At 44.4% G+C, this 20080-nt stretch overlaps 1 protein-coding gene across 2 annotated transcripts in view; it reads right to left on the bottom strand.

Annotated features, from left to right (window-relative positions):
* Positions 1-20080, bottom strand: part of SYNPR (synaptoporin) — a 109614-nt gene that overhangs the window by 23865 nt on the left and 65669 nt on the right. For both annotated transcript variants that reach the window (XM_065687638.1, XM_065687637.1), the window contains one exon: positions 6775-6899. In XM_065687638.1, the coding sequence (XP_065543710.1) occupies positions 6775-6899 (125 nt within the window). The remainder of the gene's footprint in view (positions 1-6774; positions 6900-20080) is intronic.

Here is a 20080-nt window from a genome sequence, read left to right as displayed (position 1 = left end):
TTAACTACTTCAGTAGTCTGTAGCTATGCACAGGTGAATAAAAATCCTATCAGGGCTCTGAATCATGGCATTCATAGAATCATAGAATGGTTTGGGTTGGAAAAGACCTAAAGATCATCCAGTTCCAACCCCTGGATGCCTCACACTAGACCATGTCGCCCAAGGCTCTGTCCAACCTGGCCTCGAACGCTGCCAGTGATGGAGCATTTACCACTTCTCTGGGCGACCTGTTCCAGTGCCTCACCACCCTCGCAGTAAAGAACTTCTGCCTTATATTCAACCTGAACTTCTCCTGTTCAAGTTTGAACTTTCTAATAATAAACAGAGCTGGCTGCAAAAATGTGAAATATTCTTTCCTATTAAAAAACTATGTTCATTCAAAGCTGAAAAGAAACATTAATTCTGCAGACCTGGATCATCTTTTCCTCTGCTCAGGAGACAATGTAAGTTCAAACAGCTCTAAGCTTATTGGCTTATTGATCAGAGTGCTCAGCTTGCCTATGTGAGCTCCACATTCAGGTTGCTTACAGATTTGTTCCAGTACAAAAACTAGACGAAGGTCTCTGATACCTTCACCATCAGGGAAGAACTGTACTGGGGCCATACTTTAAAAAAATCAAAGTTCTCGTGTTCATGTCCTTATGGAATACAATATTTTCACTGGGTTTCCATTGGAAAGAAAATATTTTGGAAAAATTGAGCTGCAATTTCCTGGACAGCACTAGAAATTCCCAGAATGTACAAATCACAGCTAAAAAACCCCTAACATCTCTATTTCCTAGTAAAAAGTACATCTCAATGTTTCAGTCTGCTTTGCATCATTAGGTCACAATTAAATATGAAGGGACTTTTGCGAAGGCGTCACAATTAGAGATATTTGTATCCTGAAGGATTTATTTCCTGAATTTTGCTCAGCAGGATACAACATTAGGCTCCTCACTCACATCATTTACAGTTTCTACTAACAGTAGTTAAAACCTAAAAGTCCTTGTTAGGCAAATCTATTCAATCAGAGGCCAAAATTGGGTATAAAAAGCACTGTTGAGAAGGAGGTCTGGAACTGTTGTGGAAGAAGCTAATTAAAGCCATGACCCAGCCCATCCTAAAGAACCATTTCATACAGTTGAGGTATTGCTGCAAATCTCCAGCTTCACTGATGTACTATTGAACACCTTTACTTTTCAGTCCAGATTGTAAACCCAGATCTGTAGTGCTAGATGAGGTGGTCACAGTTCAGCAAGAAAAGGGAATAAATTGATGCAGCTTTCATAGAACAATTGATTGCAGGGCCAGAAGGGACCAGGCAGCTTATGGTCTTTGCTGCTGAACTTCACCTGAGCATCCCTGCAACTCCTCCTTGTGCTGAACCACAGCTTTTCAAAACACACCAAGCTTTAATCTAAGGACTTTTTAATTCAAGGACTTCCAGGATGGAGATTTCTCCCTCCATTAAGCTGGAATGGGTTATGCAGAGTTTAACCAGTGCCTCTCACCTTCCTGGGAGCTGCCAAATCCACCTGGGAACTGGGCCATCTACGCTTTGGCACAGAGCACAGCTGGAGCTAGTGCAACCTCTGCTTCTCTCTACCCACAGAAGTGTTACAAGGCTACAACTTGCCTTTGCAGAAGGAGCATCTTGTGTGTGACAAGCATGTGCAAAATAAAACATGAACCTTAAGTAGTTTAACTGACTGGGTGACTTCAGTCCTTCCTATCTCCCAACCTCACGTGCTATAGCAGCCCAAGGCAGCTGGGAAGAGAGCCTGCCATAGCTGCCTGAAAGGCAGCACTGCAGGCAACTACTTTGTTGGTGAAGACTTACTAATCAGCAGCTCCTGGTCTCCCAGCTATAACAGACATTTATAATCTTTTGGTCAAGATGGTTTTTCACTGAATTCTGAAGCAAGATTTACTGCAAATGGATAATAATAAAAAAAGGCTAGCACACTCCGGCACAGAAATGTGCTAATGTTATCAGAGGCTTTTTCCAAAGAAAGTTGCAAAGCAGAAAGAGTTAGCTTACTCCTTAATTATCATCTGCAGCTTCTAAGTAGGCAATTTAGATCTGGCTGTCATATTTCAAATGGAACCCATTGCATGCAGATGAGGCATACACTTTAAAGGGTGCTCAATGGGAATGTCTTTATCCAAATGAGATGCTTAGAGGGTAAATGAAAAACTCCCATGAGATACAATTTCCTTTTCCTTCAGAAGCAAGGATTACTTCAAGAGTCAGTTTTACTAATGCACTGGAAAGATACTAATAGGTGATTTAAAATGAAATGGAAAACAACCTTTCTTTTGCTCACTGTTGTGATACAGAGATGTGCACAGACCTATTCTTGCAACAGGCTCTCACGTTAGCACTTCAAAACAACCCCGTTCTGTCCTACTAATACCTATTCTCCTAACAGACTCTTATTCTCCAGTAGGCTCAATTCTCCTAACACCTATGCACGTACTTACCTTAACCCTTGGTTTAGGTGAGACTGTATTTAAAATTTAATCATGTAATCCTCTGGGCCAATATTTCCCAAGCAGCTTGCAAGATGAGTGCCACATGAAAAGGCAATACACGAATTCCAAATGAGTTTCCATTCAACTTGGGAATACCCTGTGTATGTAGGCTGGGCTAAAGCACCCCCAAAATCTAAAGGCAAAGAGATTTTAGTTCAAGATCTGCCTCAGCACTTAAGAGACAGCACACTTACAGGGCTGTATTGAAATGCTTTTCCACATTGCAATGCACAGTTGGTGTACTACTCAAAGTTACTACTTACTATGAAAGCAAAACCTACGAATAGCAAAGTACATGACAAAAATGCTGCTGGGGTCAGAAGAAATAATTGAAAATAAACAAATAGGACCTTCACCAGAACCCTTACTACAGAAAAAATATTGCTTCAGGGCACTTGGATGAGTAACAGATCCAATCTGGAAGGGTGAAGGACTGCGGGAGAAACAAATAATTCCAAGATGCTGATCATTTTTTTCTCCACTCAAAAAATCAGTACTGAGGTGAGGGTCAAGCTGATGAATACCCTAATGTGTGCCAGATTTGCAGTAGGTAATATACCAGGCACAGATCCAATACACCAGGCACAGATCCTACTGCTGAGAAAAACTACTAGTGTGCAACCGGTGAAGTTTGGTCCATATTCACAGAACTTCTGAAATACGTATACAGGTACCCAGAAAAAAAGGCTGGTTTATGTTTCAAAGCATGAAGAGGCAAAGAAATCCTTTGCCATAAAATTAGAATCAGGCAATAATGATAGAAAACGTGAGGTGATTATTTGAAGCAGCCTCATGAATATCAGCTTGGGCATGGAAGAGTCATGGCAGAATATGCAGAAAAGCGTGGCAGAGCTCCAGGAGACACAGCTGGAGGGTGTAGGGTTTGGACTACGGGTTTCTTTGCATATTACTGGTTGAATATTGGGTCACGGATGTGGGTTGCAGGAAGCTTAAATGAATCAGTGTAGTTAAAAATGGAAAGGCATACACCTCACCTCGTATTCCAGGGGAGATGGTGGAGCCAGATTTAGGTTCAGTTACTCAGCAGTGATACCAGAGAAGCAGAATTAAACTGGGAAAAGGACTGAATTCTGGCAGAAGTGAGAAGTGACTATCTTGTATAGGGGGTTTCTTTGAGGGTTTTTTTTGGTGCTTCAAAAGTTCCAGCTCCCACAGTTACAACAGCAGTAAGGTAATACATAAGCCAACTATAATTTTATCATTTGTCTTTATTCTTTTAGCTGTACACTTCAAAACTCCCCATCTGGTGGAACTCATAATTTCTCTTGAATTCATTTATATTGTTTGCTGGAGACTTTTGCAGCTTGTAGGCTGGGGCTGAGAAATTCAGTAAGGCAATATGGAGATGCTCCTTGGTTTGCAGAAGCATCTGGAGCTACCTGCTGTGGAGTGCAGTGCTTCAGTACATTCAGAACTGGGCTGAAGCTACATGAATCACCGGTTTGAAGTCAGCTTAGCAACTGGTATGTTTTAATCACACATCCCCATCTCATCAAAAGTGATGTGCCCAGAAGCACATAGCCAAAAGTATGACCTTCCCCCTTTGCAGTCTGGAAAACTCCCTCACTGCTCCTGTCATGCCTTGATAAGAACATTTGCAGGCTCCTTTAATCTCATTCCCAAAGAATCCAAGCCCTCTTGCTTTGCCAAGCTGTCCTGTTGAGCATTACAATTTTGTTTACTTGCTTAAAGCTCTTGACACTTGTCATCAAGCAGCCAAGGTCTAGCAGTTCAGCTTCTAGGAGAAGAAAACATAACCTCAGACTCACAGCAACAGGAATGAAAGCAGCTGGTAGCATGGCTTTCTTTGTTTCAAGTCATGCTGGAAGGCACAGCTCAAAGCAGCGCTCAGGTACTCGACTGCTTCAGTGTCATTACTGACAGCCACAACAGCACTGCCATGTCAGATGCTCAGCAGTATCTCTCCTTCCACCTACACCTCCCCTAGCCATCAGCCAAGAATCAGAACGCTGAAGGCATTTGAAAGGAAAACACCACGTGAATACGGATTTATTCAGACCTGGATGCAAGACAACTGGTGGGAAGTTCATCCTACCTACAAAGCTTACATGGCCTTGCTGAAAGTGATCTTCAGGATCACAACTGATGAGGGACCCTGAATTTATAATGTGCCCGCTTTTTTTCAGGGGTACCAACTGCTCTAAGAGGTGGTACCTTTACCAACTAATCTCACTTCTGGCTTTGGAGCATCCTTTCCCCATTCTGTTGAAGCAGCACAGGAGAAAAGCAGAAAGAGCAAGTTCATGAGGAAGTCACAAGAATATTTAGACAAAACAGTAAAATAACACCAAGTTCCACATGCAGCACTGGGCCAGATGTTCCAGACACACATCTGCTACCCCACATAGTCTATACATCTTTGGGCACTTCTTGCGGGTGCCTCAAGTTGGCATGGAAGTTCTAAACTGCACAAGAACTAAGTATCTTCATGCTTCTCCCAAGGGAGTTGTGAATGCTCCATCCCTAGCAGTGTTCAAGGCTGGGTTGGATGGAATCTTGGGTGACATGGTTTAGTGTGAGGTGTTCCTACCTGTGGCAGGGGGGGTTGAAACTGGAAGATCTTAAGGTCCTTTCCAACCCTAGCTATTCTATGATTAAACTCTTGGCAAATAAACTCTATAAACACCAGCTGGCTAAGTGTCATCTCCCTCTCACCTGCAAATTACAGGTATATCTGTACTATGTGGCCAGCCATCCTGCTGTAGATGTCTTACACTCAGTGCATGCTGAACACATTCAGCCACAGGTGGGAACCACACAGTTCAAGGACCGGCTACAGACTCTGTTGGATCCCTTCTGCAAATAAACCCTATTTTGACTCATCTTTCCGACATGCTGGAATAACACAATTACCCAGCAATTATTTCCAGTTTTCTAATTAGGAAAACTGTGGGAAGCTGCAGACCCAGTCCCTTCCTTCTAGAAGCAGGAGTTGTTGTGCCTTGTAAAACACCAGGAAGTACTTTCTGGCTACTCCTCTCTATTTTATTAACTTTTTACATAAAGTACTATTTCATGATCATGCAAACTAAAAGCACTTTACTGTAGGGTGCAATCTGTAACAAATGCTGGAGGCATTTGGAAGCAAATCAAATGACAAATTCATATAACTCAATTTTCAGGATCCATCTCATGCATACTAAGCAGAAATGAAAGAAAATGCAGACAAGTTAAAGACAAAAAATAAACATTTGTAATACCAGGAAATGTGTCTCTTTGGAGTAATAAATAAAATAAAGGCATCAAGTTCAGTTTTCTGTTTGGAAACTGCTGCATTTTAGCACACGTTAAAAGAAGTGGATGCTATTACATCTGGTCTGTGCGTAGCAATCATTGGCAAAGCAGGATATGATCTCACAAGGAAGCAAAATAATTTGAGTCATAGTGCACTAGACTTGAGATTGGATTATGCATTTTCTTAATCATCTCAATTCCTCAAAGAAATCACTTTTACAGAAGTGAAAGGTTTCTAGAGTGGACTTGACATCTTTAAAAGCAGAAGACTCTGGATGTTCTTTTGAAGCAGGATCCTAAATAGCATGAACATTTTTAATACATATACATGTAAATGCATATATTTATAACTCATTACAGCTTTCAGACATACTTAAACAAGAAAAACTGTTTTCCTAATTCACTAGATTCCAAGGTTTAAAGTATTCAGGCACCAAGAGATGCAGAAAGGCAATTAGTGGAATTTTCAAAAGCATTTCAACACTATGGTTCAAACTTCCTTCGAGTTTTGCTTCACCTTCCCCACGGAGTATCTCTTCCAGATCTTTGCTCCTCCAATCATTGGGAATCCTCCTACATTTCCAGCTTAGTTAATAGCTACACTACAGTTAATATATACATTACCCACATTTTATTCTTGGGCCAATGTTGTTTTGTTCCTTTTCCTTGCTTTCCTTCTTCCATTCCCTGGGTTGTCCTGGCCTTTACACAGCTCTGTATGCTCACAACTGCTCTCTTCTCCTTCATTAAGCTCCCATTCCCCAGAGGTTCCTGTAGCCCCATCCACATCAGGTCTAGCCAAATCCATCCCGCATGCACACCCGGAGCATTAAACAACATTGTGAGGAATACCTTGGAGCCCCAGATTCAGTGTTTTATCAAAACCTGCTATAAATGATTGGAAACCCCACTGAAAATGGGCTTCACATCAGCCCTGAATGCCTGCCTGCAAGCAAACCACCACGAAGCAAGCCGGGTTACCTGAAGGGGTAGGCAAAGGCTATGTCAATGTTGAGGTCACTCTCTGACTTGTTTGCACAGTCCACACTGAGGCGCAGCTCTCCAGAGTACCCACCGCATGTTGCAAATGCAAAGATTGCAAAAAGCTGTCAAAAACAAACAACATTTTTGTTTTATTTCATTTCAGCAACCCCCACAATCAGATGCATGCAGCAGCTCTTGCTGCAGCACCAGCCCCCTCAGGTCAGGTCTATCCATCACTCCGTGCGCTCAAAGCATTGCATGACACTACTCCTGCACCCTTCCCAAAAGCAAATAAAAAGAACCACAAAACATGAAGCTCTGCTGCCAAATGTAGACACAAACATCACCATTTGACTGTGCCAGGCATCTCAGCCCTCCCCTCCTGTTTTGAACCCCATTTGGGATTCACAACCCAGGCAGGCTATTTAAATCATCCCGCTGACAGACAAGCTTGGACAAGAGAAGGATGAATATTGACCGAGCAGAATGAATCAGTCTTAACCTGAATAAAATGCTGGCAGAAGTATTTAGAAGGAGCAACCAGGAGTAGCAATAGTAGACCAAGACAGCTCATATGGCCACCATCCCATGACACAGCAAAACAGAAAATCATGCTGCCCCTCTTCCATTTCTGTTATGACTTGGCAAAAAAAACCCACAATACTTATTTCTTTTTCCTAAATGACTACTATAAGCCAACATGGCTGTAGGGGTGCAGTAAACTGACAGCAAAATGGGGAAAAAAAATCAAGACTTAGGATAAGCTCAGGAAAACCAGATAGGAATGAAGAGCTTGGCTGCTTTTGATGAATCTTAATCTTCCAGGAGAAGAAGGTGAAGAAGGGAGTGTGCAGGCCAGAGACATATCAGCATTTGCATTTATATCAAGGGTCCATATATAAAGTGCATGAAGGCATAAGTGTCTTTAAACATCACCAATTCAGGCTTCCTTGGAAGACCATGAGCAGAAGTGAAGACAGTTCATTTATGCAGTTGTTGTTTAAATTGAAGGACAGGTTAGATTTTGTTCATTGTAGCACTGTAGCTCTGAAGCAACTCCATCAGCTTTAACAGAGTTACTCTAAGATCTACAGTGGGGTAGATATGGGAAATGACAAGTAAACACCTGATACCAGTCACAACTAAGTAAGTTAAAAGTCAGCAACCCAGAAGAAACAGTGTGCACATCTGGAAAAGAAAACATGTTCTTGGGCACTGAAAAATTATACAGCAAGCGGGTGTAATCACAAAATAAAGGGCTGAATGATTCAGTAAAAGCAATACAGAAATGCAGTAAATAAGCAGACCTATCTTTGCTGCCCCAGGCTCTTTGAAGCAGACTGTTAATCTTAGCTCTCCCCTTTCACAGCAGGAGCAAAGCCAGAAGTTTTGGCAGCCTCCATGGGCTTTGTATGGGCATCTTTTCCCTAGAAACTGCGGGGTCAAAGGGATGATTCCTGGGCACTGAGGCAAGGAGAGCCACACTGATGACAAAGTAACTTGCAAGGTAGAGCACAGAGAATAGCAGAAGAATAGCACAAGTTTCCACCCTGCTACTCACTTCTAGTGTGACTGGGGTGTATCACCCAGGACGGATTTGCTAAGGTATTTAGGTGCCAAGAGAAGTGGATAAAAATTTTCAATCATCATGCTGAGCTAGCTGGGGAAAAAAGGAAAGCTGAATTTTACTGTGAAATGACTTGTGAAATAAATGCCATGAAACAAATGTTTCTGCTATAAATTGAATAGAGTTCCTTCATCCTAAATGGGATACTTCCTCTGCAAACACAAGTTTCTGTTCTTACATGTAGCACAGCACTGAAAACCAGTATTAATCATCTCAGTTTAATTGGTGAGGCGGTGTCAGAAAACAGTATATTAAGGAGAACAGGAGAGATTAGTGCTGACCTGTTTTCTGGCCTAATTAATGGAGTTGCAAATGCAAGTGTTTTGGAGATACATAGGGAGGCACAAAGATTAATGCTGTGATACAGAAGGAGGGAACAAAAAAGTTGTGGTGTGAGACAGACCTACCATAAAGGAAATCCGTCAGTGCTCAGCATGAGAACAAGCAGAGGAAAGACATGCTGATGTTCATTGTTTAATTAAAGGAGATGCATTTCAATTGCATGTGTGCCACCATGTTAATTCGCCAAGGCCATGGAGCCATGCCCAAAACCACAGCCCAGGCTCTTCCTCCTCAGAAGAGATCTCCAGAGTTCCTAGCTTTTCCTCTGCCCTAGTGAGAGCACCTTTACATCAGCCTCAAGCATGAATCTCAGTCACTCACAATTGAGCTCCAGCCTTTACTCACCAGTTAGCCCCATGTTCAGTGCTTAAGCTTTTCAGATGCTTTCAGTCAGCAAACCCTTCGTTCTCCTTCCTTTCCAGCCACTACCTGCCAATTTCCACCCTTGCTTAGCACACACTCTGCTACAAGCACCCAGGCAGCACCCATAAGGCAGGTGGGAAACACAAAAGATCTCAGCTGCAGATTTTTATACCAAACTTTAGCACGGCCTCAGCCAACCCAAGCTTGGCTCTCTGCCGTGGCTGCATCAAATGCTGTAACAGCTGGGATCACCCAGCTGCCAGTAATGAGTAGTGAGGCCATGCAGCACCTTTTGGAAGCATATTTGTGTATTGCATTGAAGGAGAGCATGGCTGTTAACCAATGGTATTTCCCTGGAGTATCTTGGCCAAGCAGCAGGGATAATTCTCCTCCCACCCAAGCAACCTTTTCCTCCTACCTCTGCATTTTGCCTTTTTCTGCCCCCAAGTTTTGCTGCTTTACACTGTCAGTGGAGCACCCCATGCAATAAAACAAGATTTACACATCAGGTTTTGTGCACACTGTAATTCTGTGGCAGTTGCAGGAATGCTGTAAACACCACTGTGTTTTATTATAGCAGGATTTGTGTAAATAGCAGTTGTAAACCCCATAATGGGAGCTTTATGGGTCAGATTCAATAAAACCTCCATCTGCAAGATAATTTTATTGAATCTGGCCTCTCTGAAATTGAAAAGTTTATGGAGAAAAGGAAAGCATTTCCCTATGTTCTGATTTACTCTCTGCCTATAAATATGCAGTGCCAGCCCCATCTGCAATGTGCATGCATATTGCTTTCCCCCTTCATATTACATAAAACTCCCCAGCACAGAGTTACCTCTGGCTATCGCATGGCTCAAGGCTCAGCCCTGATGGCCAGTGCTGTGCCTGCCTTCCTTGGATCAACAGCTGGGAGAAACATGGAGCCCTTAAGGCAATAAACCTGTGCTGTTCTGGGCTGCTCCTGTGAAGCCCAGCCAACCCCTGTGCACCCCATCCCTCCTGCAGCAGCAGGTATAGCCTTGCAGTTGCGATTCAACAGGGTGGTTGGTACCTTCACAGCCAACTGGAACCTTGCAGGGGAATGGAAAATGCCAGTCCCCACCCTGGATCAATGATCCATGTTCAATGTGGCATAACACCCCAAGCAAGCATCCTGCTCTTTCGATATGCCCTCTTGAAGCAGTAACCTGAAGAGACCATAGACTGAAGGGAGGAGGAGGAGCAGACATTATTTGTGTTCCCTAGCATGGATCCTGAACAATGTTCGTTCCTTGTGTGCAGTCCAGCCTGGCTGGATGATCACCCTTCTTCCATATGGTTTCAGACACATTTCTAACAAGGCAGCACATCTCCGAAGCTTGCAATGACTTTCTGCATGCTGATTAACACGTCATGGTGATGACCTCCACATCATTGTGATGACCTTCCATCCTTGGCCAGCATTATTGCTGTATTCGTGTAAGGAAGTCAAATAAATCCCGTATTATAACTTAACCAACAGCATTTATATTATGGTACTGAGCAATAATAAACAGCCTTCCCTATCAAATCAGATTAGCATGTTTTAAAGATCAGTTGGTTCCTCAGCACTTTGAGGAAAAATAGTGGTAATATATCCGGCAGAGCACACGCTTCTCACACCAGCACAGGGAAGAAAAAGGTTCATCAGCTGATTTACAGGATCAAATGGAAGCCCTTCTTCTTCTGATGCTAGGCTTCAACACAACGGCAATGGATCCCCTAATTCAGTACTCAGGAGCTGTGATTTACCTAGAGTCCACATTCAAAGCTGGTACCCTCATTTCCCAGCCCAGTCATCCCTGATGGATGGGGGCTCGGGGTGTGCAATACCCTGGTGCAGCTGAAATCCCAGCTGTGCATTAGAGACTTGGCAGAGCCTCAGTGTGTGACCCCGGACATCCCATCCCCAATGTGGATGGGAAAAGTAGGATGATTTCCCATTGCTTCTCTGTGTTTGGCTTTCTGACAATGCCCTTCAATGCCTGCTGAGCGACAGGCTCGCTGTGTGCACCAGAAGAAGGCAGAATGATTTCTGACAAGGCGAGTTAAAAGGCTTATGTAGAATGTGTTACAGCTAAAACATCCTGTTAGGAAGATAACACTGTCATTCAAAATTGATGAAACTTTTATATAAGCCACTTGCTTTTTCTGGGAGCACATCTGCCCTCTGTAGCAGCTTCTGGCAGCTAGCTGGGAGATGAGATGGAGCCACCCTGCGAATGCATCCTAAATCCATCCTGGTGCAAAGGGGAGATCTCTACTCTGCCTGAAGGCTCTGCAGTGACTCCTTCAGTACGGCAAGATATTAAAAAGAAACCATGTCTGTCCTGCCTGGAGCTCAAAAAGAGGTGCAAGGGACATGTAGCTCACTACATGGGCTGGTCTTCAGCACTTCTCCTTGCGGTTGAGGGAGGAAAATGGGAATGAACCTGCTGGTTGCTTTCCCAGAGAGGTCTCCCCTGGTCCCCCTGTTCCTGCCCAAATACTGGAAAGCCAAGGGGAACTCCTGATGCTTTCAAAAAGCAACCTGAAATGTTTAAAATACTTACTCTTTATTAGTCATTTTACACACTCCAAGTGTTTTGCAAAAGACGTATTTCTTTGGCATCATTTCTGGATGTAAGACTTCCCTTTCTCTGGATCTCCTTAATAGACAGATTGCAAAACGTTTGCCAAACGTTATATTGCTTTACACTTTCTGCCACTCGCCATGGCCAACAGTGCACGTGAGAGGGAGAACATCCACCCTGGAGACATCCCCCCGCAGTCAGAATTGCTCACCCAGCTGAGTGTCTCGTTAAACTGAGATCATTCATTTATAGAGCAGAACCAGTAATTGAACATTATTATTAAGGCTGTAAAGGGAAGGTTCAAAGGCACTAAATGACTGTACGGGAAAGCATTTACTGCAGAGCTGATAGCCCAAAATATGTCATCAGTGAAGGATTAGGAAGCACTTTCTCCTCCAAGTCTCTGCCTGTTTCTTTTTTAAAATCTGGCATATTTCCTGCACGCATCTGAGCTGCAGACTTCCTGGAATCACTTCTCCTACATACGAGCCTTTGTGCACTGGAGATTATCAGATTATTGACTTTGGGATTCCTAATTATATCGACTTGACTGGTTGATGAATTGGAGGTGGGTAGCATCGCAGCTGATGCAGTACTGGGGGTCAGGGAATGACTAGCAGGAGTCACGTTCCTCCAACAGCTATACAGGCAGAAAGCTGAAATATATTCTGCTCCTGCTGAGAAAGAAACCCTAAAGCAATTGTTCACTAATTGCTGGGATTTAATGTGCCCCCTCTCAAATAAACTGCAGCACTGCAAAGGACAGTTTAGTGCCCTGCCCAGACCTGGTCTGCATAGAGGTGGAAACTCAGGAATGAGGGAACACCTCAGAATCTGGGGCTTGAAGAACCACATGTGCCCGAACATCAGTTCCAGCGGTGCCTTGGTTTTAGCATTCAAATGGATTTTTTGCCCTGGTCTTCACTACAAAGGTGCTGAGGTGCTGGCACAGCTTGCCTACAGAAGCTGTGGCTGCCCCATCCCTGGCCGTGTCCTTTGCAACACAAACCAGTCTGGGATTCTATAACTGCCCACACTAGGAGGCACTTGCAGACCACAGGCACCTCCAGGACACGGTGGCAGCTGGGAAAGGGTTTTAGGTGCCACCATGCTGGAGCCAGCCAATGGAGGAGATCAACCTCAAAAGCTCCCCACATGGCTGGGGTCTTCACCAGGGCATTTGCAGCAGCAAACCTCTGTTTGGCATTTTAGGGCACGCCACAGAGAGCAGCCCTCGATGCCACCAGCTGGATGGTAGGACTTGAGCCCACAGCAGGCAGGAACTCGCAGCATCCTCTCTTTAAAGCACAGCATTCCATTTAATGCTTTGCATTTTTGAAATTATAAAAAAGAAACAACCCCCCAAAAAACAAACAGAATTTAATTTTATTCTTAATGGAAAGATTTATGGAAATGAAACTGGGGTATTTTTAATGAGTAACGATCATGTTATAATAGTTCAGTTTTACAATACTTTAATCCCAAGGAGACAATTTTCTCTCTTTTTCTTTGAAGAAAACCTTTACCTTTTTTATTCATCTTTCATTGATTATTCTAAAAATCCCATTTAGCACCACCACATAATGGTATGGTAGTCTTTTCTCATATTTTTAATAGAATAAAACCCAACTGTATATGGGAGGATCAGATAGACATTCGTTGAGCTACAGAACATTGTTCCTCCAGATGGCCAGACAGAATCTGGGTAATGCCTTTCCTATTTATTAAGTTCAAAATGTAATGCAAGCTGATGAGATGTGTTTTGTCCAGTATTTAATGGGTCAGCCATAATGCTGAGGTTGGCAGCACGCATGTAAGAGTTAACAGGCAGAAAATAAAGACATATTTCAACCACCCTCTTCTTGGACTCATTGAAATGAAATGTTGTCAGAGGACAAAGCTACTTATACCAGTGAGGCAGAGATGTTAAGCTCTTCCACAGGGGTTGTTTAATTTATTGGATAAATTGCTTACTGCACATGGGCATTGACAGATCAACATGGAGCCTTCCATGAAACAAAATACACCAATACGTGTTGCAGACAGATTTAGGAATACCTGTTTTATTTACTGGGTGCACATTGCTTCATTTGAGACACGGTACATAACGGTAGTTTCACTGCATTTACAGCCTGCAGCCCTTTTTTTCCCCCAGCTGTAGAGCAGTCTGGAAGTTACAGCTCTTCCTCTGCAGTCTCCACAGCTCCACATTTGTACCCTCTTCTTTTAAGGATGTGGGAGCACAAGTTGGACAGATTTGTTTAGATTTGTACGTATGATACCTGAATAGCTCATGTTGTGACATGCATCACTTCAGCAGAGACATGCACCGAGTTTTGGGCATGAAAACTTTTCCAGCCCTAGACTGCTAGCAAAAACCAGCTGTGGTGGTCTCTACCAGGATCCACATTCAGACAGTGTCCAGAGCATCACTGCCAATCCAAGAGAGCAGCCGCCCCTGGGCTGTATCCCCTTCCTATCATCTATACTATCTGTTCCCCCACACGACCAGATTGTTTCATGAGCTGCTTTGGCATCAATCATGTGTGACCACAAAAACCCAAGGAAAACCATGGTCAGGTAAAGGAGAGGTTTTCTAAAAGGTCATGCTAGTTCTTGCTTTATTAACGGGTATGGTTCAGCAACCCAGCAAACATTCATAATGTGCATAAATGTAATGTAATGTAGTTCTGTTCCTGCTTTCTCTTGAAAACACAGGTTTTGTGCAGGCTTTACAGGCTGATTATATGGGATTTACCATGTAACAAGTGTAAACATTTAATTATAAAATAAAAAAGGTTGGATGGCTGCTCATTTCCTTGTTTTCTTGGTGGGTTTAAAAGCATCTGGGTTTAAAATGGCCCACAATAAAACATAAATGAATACAGAGCGTGATCCAAGTTATTACTAAGTAGGATTTACTCCCTCTAATAAGGGCAGAGATTTACATTATGGCTGAGTGACATCCACACATGGGAAGCACTCTGTGGATGGAAGGTGCCCCCAAACTTAGTGTTGCTAAACCCCTGATGGTGGATACAGCCTCAGGAGCTCAACAACAACCAGGACTACACCACCACAGCATTGGATGGCAGGGGACTGCAGACCCAGCTTGTAAAAGCAGTGCTGTACGCAATGCACACACCATCTGGCTGGGACATGGCACTTCTCCCATCTGGGGAGAAGACACCACCATGTACCCCTGGGCAGATCGAGGCCCCTGGCACCACCGTCTGATGGCTGCTGTAACTGCTGCCTTATCAAGCCTGCATCTTTCTCTTTTCCATTAGCTTCAGCTCCTTTCCCAGCTCTACCTGCCAGACCTGGGCTCCAGTGGAGCAGTTTCCTGCTCTGATGACAGATGCACATGGCAGAAATGAGAGGTGGGAGCGCTCCTCTGACTAGGAAATGCTCCTTCAGCTCGGTTCCCACAGCATGGGGACTGCAACAAAACCCTTGCCAGGTCAGCACCAACTGAATGTTGTTAGTACAGGAAAGGCTCCTGCCCTTCAATCACGCTGTATTATTTATGACCTAATGATTGCCCATTGACTAGCAGGGATTATAGTTCTCTAAGATGTTTATGGGTGAATGAAAGGGCATTAACCTCATTATTATCACGTCTGTGCTCATCAGAAGCCATTAGTAGTTTCCTCTCAGCTCCGTGTGCTGCTGTGTTGCTATTTGGTGTCATCTACCGCCTCCCCACACTCGTGCATGCCTGTGTTCAGTTCTGTCTCCTTTCTCAAGCAGATTTAAGGAAATGGGTGAAAATGACTTGGGAAAGAATCCACAAAGCCCTTGGGATTAATATTCTGATGCAACAGCTTTTTCCTGTGAGGTTTTCAGAGTGCTTTCAAATCTCCCAGCAATGGGGCCTCCAGTCCCTTCTTACACACCCAGCAGCTCTCTTTCAGATGATGCCTGCCCAATTTTTCCCTTTTATTTCAGTCCTGTATGAGCAGCACCACTGAGAACCGATGTTCTGCTTCTGGAAAAGCACTGCTGGTTTCTAGGTATTATGCCTACAAAGCCTCCCATCCCTGGCCACTGAGACCTGTTAGGGTGTCCTTCATTAATCTGACCATCACAGATATCTCGCCCCACACCCAGACTCACCATGGCACTTTTATGATGGAGTACGGCTTGAGCCCTTTGTATCAGAGCTCTGTTGGGTATCTGGGACCCAAACTTAGGACCTGTTTTCTCATCTCAAACCAGTTTTAGATGGAAAATTCCACTGGAGCTGGCTCCGACCTCAGCACCCACCTCTGTGCAAATGGCTGGAAGAAGAATTTGCTCCTGGCTAACTGTCAGCCCGCATGGTAAAAATAATTTCTTTTCTAATAATTAAAATGAAGGGCTATAAATGAACCTCTGCTTTGCTGAGCCCTGGGAATTCACAGGGAACATTTTGAGCAAGAAACAGTTTTTAAAGTAAAACCTCTCTTTTCTGCCCCTCATTTTATGTGAGTGTCCCCAGAGGTGGCATCACTCTCCTTCCCCACACTTCATCATGAAAAGCAACACCTGTGAGTCAACATGCTGCTAACAGTGTCCTTAAACCGAAATAAAAGCATATTCCTGATCTCGCTCACTGTTGTCACACTTGAACTGGACAGCCTAAGTTGTCCTGTTCTCTCTACATCCTCTCACTTATTGTGCTCCTCCACACCTCGTGCCTATGTCATTTTCTTTTCACAGCCTTTCACTAAGGTTCCCTGAAATCTGCAACCCGTTCCTGCTTCTAAGCACAAAAGAAGATAACAAAAAACCTTGGCAAAAGCTTTCCTGAATGTCTCCATTTCCTTCGTCCTTTCCTTTCTCTCTACTGCTAGCAGCTATTGCACATCTGTGCCACCTCCCAATGTACTTCAAATCCTTCCAAGGACTTGCACAAAACCAATAATGCACCAATATGGTTTTAGCTGTTACAACCTTTATATCTGCACTGCTGGAGATGATTATCTGGCTTTTTTTATCTGTAGATTCAGGCCTGTGGAATAAAACTTGTGCCAATAAAACTAAGGAAGCAAAGACAGCACAAGCAGAATGAAAAAAAAGCAATTGAACATGCTGTAAATTCACAATCAGGTGAAAGCTAATTATGGCCATGTTCACTAAGAAGATAAGGACACAGTGAGGGAGATAGACTTATTAATTATTTGTGTTATGGTAGCACTTAGAAGCCCCAATCCTTTTTCTGGGACTAGATGTGCTATACATGGCAAACACTCAAATATATCTTTGGGTAATTGCACACAGTTTTAAAGGAAAATGTACAAATGCTCTGTTCTTTCCCCTTCAGCAATTCCTGGTTTGTTAATGCTGCTACAGGAGTCTGAGTTCACCATTGGTCTCATTCTGAGCAGCTTGGTCTCACAGGTCAAAATCCAAACAATTCAGCATGAGGGTACCCTCCACCCGTACCTGGATTGGGGAAACCACAGCAAACCCCCCAAAGTGGGCATGAGATGCATCCATCGCCATCCTCATCCCCTGGCACGAGGGACAAAGCACTCACTGTTGCCAACAGGGACACTTCATCCTCACTGACTCTGTGCAAGTTTGATTGCTTTTCTAATTAAGATACATTTTATGGTAATCTACCAAGCCCCTTAGACTAAATCACTCACTTAATCTGTTGTTAGTGCCCATATGTTTACAGCTTCACAGCCTGCTGCAGCATATTTGCTTTGCCACGATGCCGGGAAAGTTTAGTGACAGATGAGGCTCTGCACAGCCACTCAGGTGGAGCAGAGCCCTTACACCCAGACAGCCTGGCTCTGCATGGATGGACAGACAGCCCTGGTGCTTTGGAGAGGAGACACACAGCACTGGATATTCGGCACCCCATGCTGATCACCTCTCCATTCCCCTGGCTCTGCAGAAGGGCTCAGCACATCCTTCACATTTCCCTTTCTTTCCTTTTCGTTTTTCTTCTCCAAAATAAAAGGCTGTACATGGTGGGAGTGCAAGGCTGAAGAGTTTCACAGTATCATCACGTCTCCAGCCCAGAGCTGGCTTACTGAGGAGTTTCACTGCAGCTTCAAGGCCTCTGAGTAGTCCTTTGAGTAATAGGAAACAACCAGATTTACAAGCTCAGGACAGGCAGGATCAGACCCTCCTTCTGCACTGGACATTGAATTGAATGAAAACTGAGCAAGCACTCCACAGTCCTACTCCCACCTACCCTTCAGGAGTATGCACGTCCCTGGACCCAGCCTTGCCTGTCACCAGACACACCGATGGGCACCTTCTTCAGGGTTAATGCTATGCCACCACACACCCTGGCGAGGAGCTAAATCTTTCCTTTGGGCCTGCCTGCGCTCTCTGTGTATCCCACATATTGAAACACATGTGCTGTGCTGGCAGGCAACAGCTTCATCTCTTCTTCTTCCATCAGGCTGCCCACGCCAGCTCTGAATGAAGGAGCAGGGATGCACTGAACTGGGATGTCCCCCGAATCCACCACTCTCCTCATGCCTGCATCACACAGTGGTACCCACACAGGCAGAGCTCAGGCAGAGACACAGCGGTCCCAGTTCTTCCCAAATTAGCTGTGCTGAACCCCCAGCCCACCACAAACAAACGTGTTGTATTCACAAGGGTGTACCACCCTACTATTTAAAACGATTTGTACTCAGACAGAAAGAGAGCCCAAAAGCAAAATCAGAAAGGACCAGACTCTAGGTCAAGTTGCCATCTGCCATCCTATGTATGGGGAAATACCCCTGAAAGAAATGGTCATATAATTGTACAGGAACTTCTAATCAAGAGTGACGTGAAGAACAAAACACCACCTGCCATCACCAGCAGTGACAGGCAGCTGCTACCCAATATCAACACAAACACCTCTCCCCCTGTACAGTGCCTATTGATGTGAGCAGGATTAACAGAGGTGAGGAAAGAACTCATTAATTCTTCCAAGGACTTGGCTAAAAAAAGGAGGATCTGGCATTCAGGAGGAGGCAGATATGTAAGAAATCAATGTTTTAATAGCTTAAGGAATTTCTCTAGGAGCTGCTTGATCTGCTACAGGAGCAGCCAAGGAGACAGGTCTTAGAGGTTCCAGGCATCCCTAAAATAATGCTTCAAACTCCTTTCAAACCCTGATGCACCTGCTAGACGGACTCCTCAGTCCTACTGGCACAAATACCCTGTTTTCAGCCCTGGAGCTTGCCAATGCTGTCAATCTGTCCCTGGAGCTGCACCAAGCCCTGGTTTGCACATCACTCTGAGGTTATCTTGGAGAGAAGATGCCATGCTTCTGGGGAGGTGATGGAGGCTTCTCCAGTGTCTGAGGGGTGAGTGGTGGCTGGGGGTACGGGACTCAGGAGAAGCTGCTCCCAGACCTGCTACTGCCAAATAGCTGGAGATGAAGGAACGTCACACATGCTAGCATGGGCAAAAGGCAACAGACGGAAAACCATGAACACTGACACTTTTGTATGTACAATATGAGGAGCAGTGGAAGCTCCCCTGTTCCCCTGAGTTTGTCTCAGCTGTATCCTATAGGTACGGCCTGTAGGACTGACGGGATCATTACTCTTCAGCCACAAACTTCTCTGCCAAAGCATAGTCTTGTAGTGATGGACTTAACCATAGTATTCACTTTGTGCCTCATAATCCCTTGGCTGCTGGCAACCTGCCCTCCTGGACAGAGGTGAGACCTCCCCCTGCCTGCAGTCAAACCGGCCATCCCTGGCCTCTCTTCCTGCTTCAAAGCTATTACGATGAGCTCGACTGGCTTCCTTAATAAACCACAGCCCAGTCTTCAGGGCAGTCTGGCACCCCTGCTACGATGAGTTACATGGCACAAAACCCAAGGCCTTTAGTTTTGTGGTGTGGGAAGCAGGAACCATGCTCCTCAGGTCATGCTGCCCAGCCCCTTCCCCTCTAGGATCACCCAAATGTGCTCTTCGACATCGTCCTGCTGCTGTCTGAGCCAGATAGCAAGGCTCAGCAAAGTTGGGAATGCTTCATGCTATCCTCAGGCAAGCAGAATTATGCTTAGAAATTGTGTGAGATTTGCACAGCTCAGACACCCATGCCCTCCACACCCAAGTCGCTAAATGATTGTGAAAGACAATTACTGTTACGTACCTTGTTCTCTAACACGGTGGTATATAACACATTTTACATACCGCAATTTGTAACACTGTGCCGAGCACACACATTCAAATTACACAGCAGTTATAAATAGATATGGTCCTTATGAAACAGCAAAACCCCAAAACCCACTGAATGTAGTGCCTGGTTATCACATTTTCAGGAACCGAGATCATGTTCTCGCCTGTGCAACACTCTGCAGAGCTCAGGAGCCCCACAGAATATCCCCATTAGCTGCTTTTCAGGCAGGTGAGATGGCAAGTGCAAC

This window comes from Lathamus discolor, chromosome 7 (genome assembly GCF_037157495.1).
Source record: "Lathamus discolor isolate bLatDis1 chromosome 7, bLatDis1.hap1, whole genome shotgun sequence".
In the NCBI taxonomy this organism is placed as follows: domain Eukaryota; kingdom Metazoa; phylum Chordata; class Aves; order Psittaciformes; family Psittacidae; genus Lathamus; species Lathamus discolor.
Note: the sequence above shows the minus strand (reverse complement) of the source record. Positions and strands in the feature narration are given on the sequence as shown.